We start from the raw sequence: 12,602 nt of genomic DNA on the forward strand, positions 1-12,602 counted from the left end.
AGTTCTTCCAAAAGACTACAACAATAGCATCTGAGGGCAAATCACAGACGTGAGCAGGAGGTTGAAGACCCTCATAGTGAAGGTGGATGGTGAAGATTTGTACTGACCCTAACATTTCACCTTGGAAAAGTTAAACAGAGAAAATGGAACCCTATGGAAGCAAGGTGCAGGAAATATCCAGAAATGAAAACAAAAGGATTCAGAAACATTTGTTTAACTTTGCTCTGATCACCAGAATCATACATGTGTTGGGCCTTTATAAAGATTATTTTTCCATCCATCCATCCATCTATCCATCCATCCGTCCGTCCAATAACTTAAAAGCTACCAGGACTAGACTTAGTGGGGGATAGTCAGATGAATTAGACATATTGCATAATTTAAAGAGCTAGCATTCTAATGGATGAAAGCCTTCACAGAGGACATGGTATCTGAGCTGAACCTCAAAGGATACATGAGAATTCACTAGACAGAGAAGTGAGTGATTATGGAAGAAGAAAAAAACATGAATAAAAACAGAGTGGTAAGAAACAGACCATTTCTGGGGGAATGAAAAATTCTGAGTGGTTACAATAAATAGAGGATGCTTATTAAAAGTACAGGTTCATAAAGAACTCAAATAACTCAAATGTAAGAAAACAAATAACTCAATTTAAAAATGGGCAAAGGATCTGAGATATTTCTCAAAAGAAGACATACAAATGACTAACAGGTATATGAATGAATAAAGAAAATATGGTATATATACACAACGGAATACTATTCAGCCTTAAAAACTAAGGAAATCCTGTCATTTGTGACATCAATGAACCTGGAGAACATATGTTAAGTGAAATAAGCCTGGCACAGAATAACAAATACTGAATAGTTTCTCTTATATGTGGAATCTAAAAAAGTTGATCTCATAGAAGTAGAGAGTTAGAATGGTGATTACCAGAGGCTGGAGGTATTGAGAGGGCGTTGGGGAGATGTTGGTCAAAAAATACAAAACTTCAGTTAGATAGAAAGCGTAAACTCAAGAGATAAATTCTACAACGTGGTGACTACAGTTTTCTTTTTTAAAACGTGCAGGCTTTTAGGTCTCACCTAAGAGAATCTGATTTAATTGTTAAGGGGGAAGAGAGGATCAAGGAATTTGCGTTTTGAATGGAAGGCCCAAATAATTCTGATATAAACAAAAGTTTGACAACTGCAATATATACAGCTTAATATTTTCCAAAAGATACTAATGGTCTTTCATTAATTAAAAAAAAAGGTACCAGTGTCAAATTAGGAACCACCACATATTATTCTTTTCTTGGAAATTCATAATGCACATTGGCATATTAAAAGTCCTGTGGTAAAGAAATCAATTTCACTCAGCATTTCCCAAACTTATTTTTCCTTGGGGGAAGAAATCTTTAAGATCTCTCAAAATACAAGTATGCAATGGAGGGTATTTGGGGTAGAGCTGAAACAGAGGATTCTGACCAGGTAAGCATGTTCCCTAAGCACACTGAATGACTAAGAAAATGTCTAGAAAAATAAAGCAAAGTCAATTACTCTGGGGGATATAGAGGCATCCATTAATTTCTTCCAAGCAAAGCCTAAAACCACCTATGATGTCCTGTTTTCCAGCCAGACAGCCAGAAACTTCCTCTCTCTCAAGTAACACACCATGGCTTTGTACTGTGATTTCTGGTCAGCAATTCTATGGGGTGGCCACAATTGCAGAGAGAACAGGAGTATGCAGAATTCAAAGCATACAGGTGCAGACACAAGGGCAAGGACAAAGAGGAGGTATCCTTGCCTACATTTATTTATCTTTATTGCTATTACATGTTCAGCACAGAGCATTGGCAGTTGCTAATAAGGCTTTTGGAAAAGAAAAAATCCTTCCAGCTCCAAAAGTAGCCTATGACAGTCAATGAAAAGTGCAAAAGACATGAACCTAAGAAATTTCCACCACTCTGAGGTGCTTAATATTATGCCCAGGGGAGTTTTTGAAACCTGCCTTCTTCCTCCTATGCTGTGAACTGGGAGATTTGCCCTGCCATACAACCTACCTCCTTCCTGTTAAGAAGGGGTAGGAGAGAGAGAAGCATGAAGGAACTGGACAAGTCAAAGCAACACCAGGATCCTGACAAATTGGTTTGTGTGCTGAATATTTCAAGATGTACATACTGTATCAATCAATTTATACACTTTTTTTCTGGTATAAACTTAATTACTTCCATATACCTCCTTCTCAACTTTCTATATGCTATGTGGGGACACATCCTACCCCAATCTAGAGGTGATTTCAACAGTGTGTTTTTTGTACTCCAAACATCTCAGGGCTTTTAAATCATACTTTCCAATAGCACAAGTATTTTTTCAATAATTCCACAAATATTTCCTGAGTGTCTACAAAGTTGCAGGGCATTATGCTAGGCACTAGAGCTACAACAGCACAAACAGGAGATTGCAGATTCCTATTGAGCCTACAGCATAAAACACTGAATTCTAAATTTAGTCTGGAAGTGCATGGAAAAATCTAATGACCAGCATCATAAAGACATGTAAGAGACAGAAAAGACTGACTGGTCCTTACTTTAGAAGTGTTTTAGCCCATAGCACAAAGCAAACAAAATAAATTGCATTTCAAGTGTCGAAGTGTATCCAGAAGTTGTGCAAGGGTTAAACAGCACAGCCTGGAATTAACAACCTAGGATTACAAGAGGGAGGAGAATTCCAGGATCTCTTTTTCCCCAGAATTTGAACCCCAGTTTGTTTGATCCCCAAATAAATCTATGAATTTTCACACTGGGATTTCTTAATCCTGAGTTATAAATACCAGTAACTGCATCAGAGTCCATGTAACTTTAGTCAATTAACCTAAAAATAATAATCTTATCAAGATAACTAAGTCTGACATCTAGTCCTAAGAAAGCCAACACAATCACATCTGACATTTCACCAAGTCAGTGTTCCCCAGCATGTGGTATGTGTACCACTGGAGTCCACAAAATAAAGGTAAGTGGTCCATAATTTTTTTTTTTTCATTTCAATGAGGCTCTTATATATCACCCACTACAGGTACGTGAGTGATGGAATTAACGCATGGGTGCTACCTAGCATTCAAAGGCAGTCTGCAAATTTTCATAGTGAGGGTTGTGAGGGTGACAAAAAACTGAATGCTAGTAATAAACTTACCCACACATGTCGGAAATATTTCCTCGTTGTTGATCTGAACCTCAATCCAATCCATAAGAAGGTTCATGTACTGGGGAGCTGGCAGTGCTGTTGGCTTCTTATACTTGAGGTCATCCTGCCACCGATACTCATATTTGGGGCCCCCTGACATCACAGGGCAGGTCTGCTCGGTGCAGAACTCACAGATGGTGCCATAGATGAGGTTGATCCGATTGAAGAAGTCCACCACATGTACCGCCACCCAATCATTCTGGTCCTCCCCACTGGGTAGCTGCACAGCTGCCTTCAGGTCCACACCCGAGTTGAGGGATGCCTGAGCCCGTTTGTGCAGCTCAAACCTCTGTGTGCCAGGTTCAAATTTCCTCTTGGGCCGGAAGGTCTTGTCCTTGTTGAATACCTGCTTCAGGGCTATGGACATGGTCTTCTCTTTAACTTCCTTTCTTTTGCAGGAAGCAAAAAGGTGCCTGGAACTTTTTAGGGAGAGATCACAGCCCAACAGGGTTTTCCACTGCCAGCACTCAGGCCCCAGTCTTACAGCCTGTAGCTTTTAAGCTCTTTTAAACAGCCCCTTCCATCTTCCTCTTGAATGATTTCCAAGGGAACCTCATGTTCTTTCCTAAAGGTAGAAGAGAAAAGGGAACACATGAGTGCCCAGTTTGCCTTTAAAAAATGACAGTCTTCAACCTGATTTCTACCTTGTGTTCTTGGCTGTGCCCACTCTCCATCCAGGTATATGGACATGGTGGTTAAGCCACTGCCCTGTGACTCTGAACTGTTGATGCAAACCATGCAAATAACTACAGAAGAAAAGGCATCACACTCGTTTTGTTCATGGCTTTGTCAAATCTCTACTGGCTCTTCTTTGTGTGATCATAGGCTTAGTGGACCTTTCCAAGGTGTTAAGGATGAACATGTTGATCAATGGCCTGATCCTATCCCACATGTGCTAGTTTTTAGAGCCCCACCCCCCAACAGCCCCTATTAAGTAGGCATGGGGACACTTCCCCCATCCTTCTAGATACAGATGATGGAAGAGGCTAATAAGAATGTCTCTCCTAGGAATTTGGAAAAAGGACTCTGTCTTGGTTGGGCATTAGTGATGTGGCATTGGGTGAGAAGTGGTGAAAACTGGTAGAATCTTGTTTGGACTGTGTGTAGTGCAGTTGAGAAAGCTGCTCTACAGAGCCACGGAGGAAGAGGAGAAAAAGGAGGAGGTGGAGAAAGTGGCTGCCGATACACAGAGAAACAGGGACAAGAGCTAAGTGAACACAGGGAGAAGAAGACAAGAGAAAAAGAGAGACAGTGAGAAGAACTAATCCTGATAATCTTCTAGAAACTGGTTCCAATTCCTTTTGAAGCCTAGCTGTGCTTCATGCCTTTTGCGATCCATTCACTTTTCCTGAATTAGTCAAAGCCCTTATTTTATTTCAGCTAACTTGAGTTGGTTCTGTTTCTTGCCAAATATTCCTAACTATGCCAGTATTTGTCACCTTCCAATGTGCCATCCTTTATACCCTTCATCTCACACCTTAGACAGCACTTTGAGGCAGAACTGTCCAATAGAACTTTCTGTTTCCATGACAATGCAAATGTTCTGTATCTATGGTGTCCAATACGGTACCCACTAGACACATATGGCTATTGAGCATTTGAAATGTGGCTAATGTGACTAAGGAACAGAATTCTACATTTTATTTAATTTTAATGAATTTAAACTTGAACAGGCACTCACGGCTACCACACTGAATGGCACAGCTCTGACGTCTTCAATGCTCTCTTCGCCACTAACTTGTTCATCCTCACAAAAATCTAGTGAGGTTTATAATTTTATAATAGGTCTAATAGATTTATAGTGGGTATCATTCTTCCTGGGTCTCCAAGAGATACAATTACTTGCCTAACAAGATCCCATAGCTAGGGGGGCGTGCTGTTAGATTGAAATTTAGTTTGTTGACTCCTAGCAAATGCTTTCTCTACATGGCCATACATTCCAAAAAGTAATGGACTTCAACTTGTCTTTCCTCCTGGTTTACAAACTTGTTTTACCCAGAACTTCTATCCACATATTCCCCAAAGACTGCTGTATAGATTGGTTGGAGGTGAAGGCTATGTTCTGTGGCCTTGAAAAAGAGAGGAGATAACTGATCCACTCACAGGTCAAGCCCCAACAAAATGAGCCAATAGCTGTGGCCAGATTCAGAAGACCCCAACACAGAATCTGTTAAAATGGGCTTGGAGCACGATCCCACTAAGTGCTTTCTCCCTGCCTGTAAGGGGTTCTGCCATTCCACACTCAAACGGGGCTTGATGATACTTTCAACCTTAAATTATTGAGGCCAATATACCTAAGACATCCTGATTCCCCGTTATGAACTCTGCTCTTGGCTCAGAATTGCTAGCGAGGCAGCCAAATGCCCTGCCTCCCACCCTTAGTCCCAAGGCCTCTGGCTCTGTGCCTGCTCACTTCCTCCCTTTTAATCCCACCCTCTTCCTAATAGGTTTTCACTGAAATGCCATATCCGCAAGGTGGTATTTTTTTCCTATTCACAGGACATTGACCATTGACCGCCCCCTGCCCCCCCCACCAAAGAGATCCATGTGGAAAAGTAGGTCACATGAAACTTTCTGCCTGAGAGAGTCTGTGAAATCACACTTCTGGGTACCTTGGAATAGGACCTATAAGGATATCAACACATAAACTCTGCAAAGTCTAGGGAAAGAATGGAGTGATCTCTGTTCCTGAAGAATACCTTCCTAAAGGCTTAGCTTGCCTGAAAACAGGCTTAAGAAACCTGAGGGTTTTAGAAGGAAGTTTCCAAAATAAAAAAATGAGCTAGAGGTTGGAAACACAGAGAAAGGATGGTGAGGACTTGTTTTTTAAAAAATAGACAATAATCCTTCTATGTCTCAAATGCTTAATTGCTGACAGTAAAATGGTAACCACTGAACAGTTGCCCCCTCAAGTCTTGAACAAATAAAACTTGCTCTTCTGTTATTCTGATAATGAGGGTACCATCAATGCCCACAGTCCTCAGAGCAACTTCCTTTCACCGCCACACATACCCTTGGTGCCACTAATCCTTCTGTTTTCTCTCAGCCAGGAGTGTCTACCTGCATGGAAAACATTGTGGAAACCTTCCTCCGTACCTGTGCCAGGCTCTTGTGGATGCCATCAACAAGCCCCTCTGATACCTCTGATGGGAGCATGCGAATAACACCAAATAATCACAGCAAATCCTCCCCATCATAAAGCCTTGCATGGACTAGCACTCGCAAATATTTAAATAAATATTAAAACGCTGTTGGAAATTTGGGAATTTTTCTTCCAAAGATACTCATATAACCAATTTGAAGATATGTCTTTTTTTTTTCTTTTTTTTTTTTTTTTTGAGACAGGAAGATCCCTGGAACCTGGGAGGTCGAGGCTGCAGTGAGCCATGACCATGCCACTGCACTGTTGCCTAGGCTGGAGTGCAGTGGCATGATCATGGCTCACCGCAGCCTCGACCTCCCAGGTCCAAGTGATCTTCCTGTCTCAGTCTCCTCAATAGCTGGGACTGTAGGCACATGCCACAATGCCAGGCTAAGTATTTTATCTTGTATTTTGTACAGGCAGGTCTCACTTTGTTGCCTAGGCTGGTCTTGAACTCCTGTCCTCAGGTAATCCTCCTGCTTTGACCTGATAACAGTCTCTTGAACTGGAAGGACACTGATCCAAAACTTCAAATAGCTTTAAAGTCACTCTCTTTTTTTTGCCACAACTTAACAGACTTACCTGAGAAAAAGGCATCTTTGGAGGATTCTTTCTCATCCAAGTCCCTTAATGCTGCATATTGACCACCATTTATGAAATCCTACTATGCACCAGATGCTTTATGTATATTGTTAATATTTCTAATCCTCACCACACCTTGTATGGTGGAAGTTTTTATGACCATTTTATATATTTAAAAAATTGAGGTTCAACTAGATAAAATAATTTGCCAGAAATCACAAAGTTGGTGGATGGTAAGGCTAAATGTTAAACCCTTAACTGTTTGGCACTGAAACATAAATGATTTGCTTCTCACTAAAGCAGTTTTAAAGTTTTATGAATATTTTTATGTTTTCAAAGCTCTGGCACGTGTATGTTTCAAAGATCCTCACAACAAGACTAGAAAGGAAACTAGAACAGGTGGTATTATCTCCATTTTACAGACAAGGAAACAGAAGCTCAGATGTCCTAGTGCTTGATCCAAATTTGTAAATGATTCTGACATGGTCAGACATGAGGATGTCTCTTTGGGTGAAACTTTTGAACCTAAAATGAAGTTTTCTTAAGAAGAAATAGGTTGATCAGGTAGGCCCCCCCATGTTTAAAGACAATGGCAATCCAGGATGGATAATAACAGATTTACCATGCCGCTGAATGACTGAACAAAGAGGCACCCATCTGTGTCTTTTCCTTAGTGTCAGATGCCATATTGGCACAGGAACCCGAGAGTTTTGAAATTAAAAAGGGAACTGTAAATGCACCTAGACTTACTTTCCCAGCCCAAAGCTCCCTTGGGACCCCTGCTTATAATTTATGCTGTGGGCTAACTGAACAGAGCAGTGCTCAGCCAATGTGAACTTGGGGAGCTTGTTAAAATGCAGGTTCTGATTAGACTGGTCTAACAATCTCCCAGGTGGTGCTGAATCTACTGGTCCACGGATGGCACTCAAAGCATCAAGGCCTGATCTAACTAACGGAGCCTGTTAAAAATGTAGATGCTTAGGCTTCACCCCAAACCGGGTAGATCTAAGTGTGCATTTTAACAAAATCTCAAAAGTATATGATCTGAGAAGTGCTGGGTTGGAGGGCTGCCTGGCTGGCTGAGTAAAGGAATGAATAAACAAACTTCCATTTATTGTTTTGTCGACAGATTGTTTCATAAACAGTCTTCAGTTGAGTGTGGGTGTGTTTGAGGAAAAAAAAAAAGAGAGATACTGTTTTGAATACAATCGCCTTGACGGATGGTGACAACCACCAGGTCTTTTGTTCTGGACTGACTTGTATAGCCCAGCACCCAGCACCTAGGAGGTCTCCAGTGAATACCTTTTCGTAAATGCCAGGTGGAGGGCAGCTGCTGCTATTGAAACCTCATGCAGAAAGGCTTCTTTGACTGAATAAACTGTAGCACTAGCAACAACACAGTGGTTATTTTCTGTCCTGTTTCAGACTCCAGAAAAAAAAAAAAAGTCATAAAGTTTGCATTCTAGGTAGAAACTGAAAGTAAATTCTATATTATGAACTGCACCCATGACAATGCTGGTTCTTAATAAATATTTGAAGTCAATGGTTCATTTGATCAATAAACATTTACTATAAGCTTTTCATGTGTCAGACACAGGGCTAGGCACTAAGGACACAGAGTTCATAAAAATGTGGTCCCTGTCTATGAAGAATGATTCACAATTTGGTATGTAGTTTTGAGGTTAGTTATTGACTTTTGCTTTTAATACTATAAAGTTCAATGCACCAACATGCATACTGATGTGATTCCTTCAGAGTATTACTCAGATCAGGAGTGAAAAAGGACAATAAAGGGTGAGGTCTTTGGAAAGAGAAAAACAGAAATCTAAATAAATAGCACAAAATTGACAGAAGTTCCATGTGCTCTGCATATTTTCTGCCTAATAGATCAATCACAACAATAAAACATGTGCACTATAAAAACATACAGAGAGAATTCGGCTGGGCTGCAAGGGAATGTTGACAAGGTAGCTAAGCAACACTGGCAAGGAAAGTTCTAATTTTTCTTTTCCTATTGATGTCTTTTGCCTCATTAGTTGAGAAATCAGAGTCCTTTCCAGGGATAAGGAAGAAATAAAACAACTCTCCCAGTCACTCCTGAGAGATCCATCTTCTCTAGCCAGGCCCACCTCTAAGAGACCTTGGTCGTACAGAAGGGTGAGGGGGTTAGGAAAGGAGAGGGACTGAAGGTGACACCAGTTGCAGGAAAAGCAGTTCAATATCTTATCTGTGGGGTGGAGGACTCCTTTTGGCAGGATCAGCTGGCAGGATGATTCATTTCCTATAGGAAGGCCATAAGAGAAATGCCCCAGAAACACCCCACATAAAGGAAGTTTAGTGTCATCTTCATTGCCCGGCACAGAGCTGACTTAACTGAATGTTTGCTGAATGAATGAGTAAACGACAGTGAATGATGAACATTTACATCACAGTGAAACCACAAAAGAGGAATCAAAGTGGATCTCCTGTCTTCAGTTATTTGGGGACTCTATGCCAACCTGTAAGCTCACTGCCAACTCACTGAGGTTGCTGGGATACCCTGAAGTAACATGTCTGCCTCCTGAATGGACAAGACTTCAGCCCAACTTTTCTTTCAAATGAGCTGCTCCATTCCTCTGTGTTATCTGAAATTCCACCTCTTCGGAATCAAAGAATGACTAGTCTGATTTCTCATTTTTTCCCATTATATTGTTCTCTTTATAGCTGGAATAGTCCTTGGAATCATCCTCCACTTCCCAAATATTGAATTAAAGTAGATTGGGTTTTTATTTTAGAGGGGTGTATGTATGTGTATATCATAAAATGAACATCATCTGAGCTTTCTAGGCTCCAATAAAGGATGTGCCTAAGATGAAATTCCATGAACCCTTATGCACTGTTTACCCCTGCCTACTTAATAGGTGCCATCTTTGCCCACAAGATAACCCCAGAATGGAAGAGATTCCTGCCTGAGAAGAGCTTTTCTATTTTTTTCCCCAATGAATTCAACTCCTCAACTTTGAGCTGTCATATCACTGCATTTTGTTACATTAGTTAGGAGAAACGTTGCTGCCTCATTTTAATTTTCAAAGATATGCATGGTTTCAGAGCTTAGAATGCTCATGTTATTTCTGAACACAAACGAAGTCAGTACAAATAGGTGTAACCCTACAGAAGTCTGTCACAGGACTATTACTCCTCCTAATCTTCTAGCTCTTCAATGGTCATTTGAATTGCATTCTTGCTGTTTCACAGGCTCATTCTTTTGGTCATCAGTGCAGACATTCTAGTATCAAATGTATAAGTTAAAATTCCAAAAATGAAAGCATTACCTGCAACCTTATATACTGCAGCAGCAGCAACAGCTACAATAGATCAATGCACAGGTGTTTCAGCAAAAAGCTATAATGATTCACCATCATTCAGAAGAGGAAAGTTAGTGGTGAGAAAGAATGGAAAGAGTAAAAAAAAAGAGTGGGATTTGTTTGGTATGGTTTGAAACATTACCTACTGACGGCCCATGGAAGAAAAGACAGAATTTTTAAAAATGTTTTATGAAATAAAGAGAATAATGTTCCTTCTGGACACTGCTACCAACAAGCTTGGATTCCCAACAATGACAAAGATGAAGACTCTTTGGTCAAACCTTGGGCAGGGTTGATCCAATCTTACTGCAATTTTAAAAATAAATAGCAAAGTAAAATTATTACAGGATAAAAGCTCAATTGACCCATTTAATCTTATAAAGATTATAAATCTTATAATGACATACTACTGATTAGACTGATTTTTTAAAAAGAAAGAGAAACTTCTCCAAATCAGTGAGAGACTTGGTATATTATTTCCAGATATTTAGACTAGCTAGAAAATATTCATTTTTGTGGCTTAAAGAAAGACATATGATTTGAAAAAAACAATATCTAAGTCAGGTGAGGGTAGAAGAATGGTGAATGTGGCAAGAACTACAGATAAAGCTTAAATTATAGCTGAAACAAAAAATTAAGGCAGGTCAAAAATGTTAAGTATTTTTACTTTTTAAAGCATAGGTGTATATCAGCTGATATGATGTCACTCTGAACCTTCAACGGATACTGAGATAAGTACTTTTACTTTTTAAAGCGTGGGTGTATATCAGCTGATATGGTATCACTCTGAACCTTCAATGGATACTGGGATAAAGGTTACTGCCAATTACCTTTTCTTTTTCTTTGAAACAGGGTATGTCAATCCTTTCTTGGAAAAATTTTACTTTAAAGGAAAAAGGTTCTATTTCAAGGAAGTTGGATCCTGTAACTGTCAACAGACTTGTTTACTCTCAGCCACTAAGTGAATTTGAGTCTCAAAGTCTGAAAAATTTTTAGCCCTAGCACCATGAGAACTTTTGTATGACATCTAGAACCACTGCAAAAGATCTTTGCAGGAAGGCGGAGAACACAAAATGGGCTAGAAGACTGGAAATTAGAAAATACAGTTCCAATTTTCAAAAGATTATAAGTTTAAGTTTGACAGGGGATAGATAAAATTAACACCAAAAGCAGGCAAGATTTAGAGACACTAAAGCCCGGTGGCTAACAGCACACAGCTTTTGTAGGGTTGCTGCAAGAATTCAAACAGTTTATGTAAAACATTTAGCATTAGCATGTACTGAATATAGTGGTTGCTGCTATCATCATGTTCATCATTTGAATCATATTATGATGCAAGTTTTATGAGAGAGTCAGATTCTAGAGAGACCAGTCACCTAGAATCTATCTTAGGATGCCTAAAATTCTAATTATATAATATTAACAATGGCATTTATTAAAGACTTCCTGTTTATTTTAGTTTTCACAACCCTATGAATAGGCATTATTATTATCCCTAATTTACACTTAGTGAAACTGAGAGACAGTGAGATTGAAGCTGTATCCTGATCACAGAACCAGTAAGTAGCCAAGCTGACTGCAAACCTCTTACCACCTACTTAAAATTGCCTCTTTAGACAGTTAAAGAAAAAAAAAAAAAATAGAGGAAGTTCTGGGATACACCTAAGGGGGTCAGGGAGGAAATGGGAGAAACAGAGACCTAGCCCTATGTACACAGTCATGTGCCACTCCAGAAGAGATCTATTTCTGGAAACTTTGTGGTCTAGTTTCAAAAGACCTGGATTCAAATCCTGACAATGACTTTAGCTGGCTATGTCTTTGAACAGACACTTTTTATGAATATCAATTTTGTCTTCTTTAAAGATGACGGTGCTGGGAACAGTGACTCACGTCTGTAATCCTAACACTTTGGGAAGCTAAGCCAGGCTAATTGCTGGAGCCCAGGAGTTCGAGACAAGCCTGGGCAACATGGCAAAACTCATCTCTACAAAAAATACACAAATTAGCCCAGCGGGACACGCCTGTAGTCCCAGCTACTTGGAAGGCTGAGGTGGGAGGATCACCTGAGCTTGGGGAAGTCAAGATTGCAGTGAGCCATGATTGCACCACCGTGCTCCAGCCTGGGTAACAGAGTGAGACCCTGTCTCAAACAAAAACAGAAACAAAAACAAAAAAAAAAAAAAAGAAAAAATAATAAGGATAATGGTGCTTACCTTTATTGTAAGGTTACTGTAAAAATTAAAAGATATAATGCCAGTGAGCACACTTCACAAATGGAAAACAATTATATGGTTATTGACATAGTGACT

At 39.8% G+C, this 12,602-nt stretch overlaps 1 protein-coding gene across 4 annotated transcripts in view; it reads right to left on the minus strand.

Moving 5' to 3' along the window:
- The window catches only part of MOB3B (MOB kinase activator 3B), a 230,853-nt gene that overhangs the window by 152,860 nt on the left and 65,391 nt on the right, over window positions 1–12,602 (minus strand). For all 4 annotated transcript variants that reach the window (XM_073021703.1, XM_073021701.1, XM_073021704.1 and 1 more), the window contains exon 2: window positions 3,175–3,790. In XM_073021703.1, the coding sequence (XP_072877804.1) occupies window positions 3,175–3,592 (418 nt within the window). In that variant the 5' untranslated portion in view covers window positions 3,593–3,790. The remainder of the gene's footprint in view (window positions 1–3,174; window positions 3,791–12,602) is intronic.

This window comes from Chlorocebus sabaeus, chromosome 12, assembly GCF_047675955.1.
Source record: "Chlorocebus sabaeus isolate Y175 chromosome 12, mChlSab1.0.hap1, whole genome shotgun sequence".
In the NCBI taxonomy this organism is placed as follows: Eukaryota; Metazoa; Chordata; class Mammalia; order Primates; family Cercopithecidae; genus Chlorocebus; species Chlorocebus sabaeus.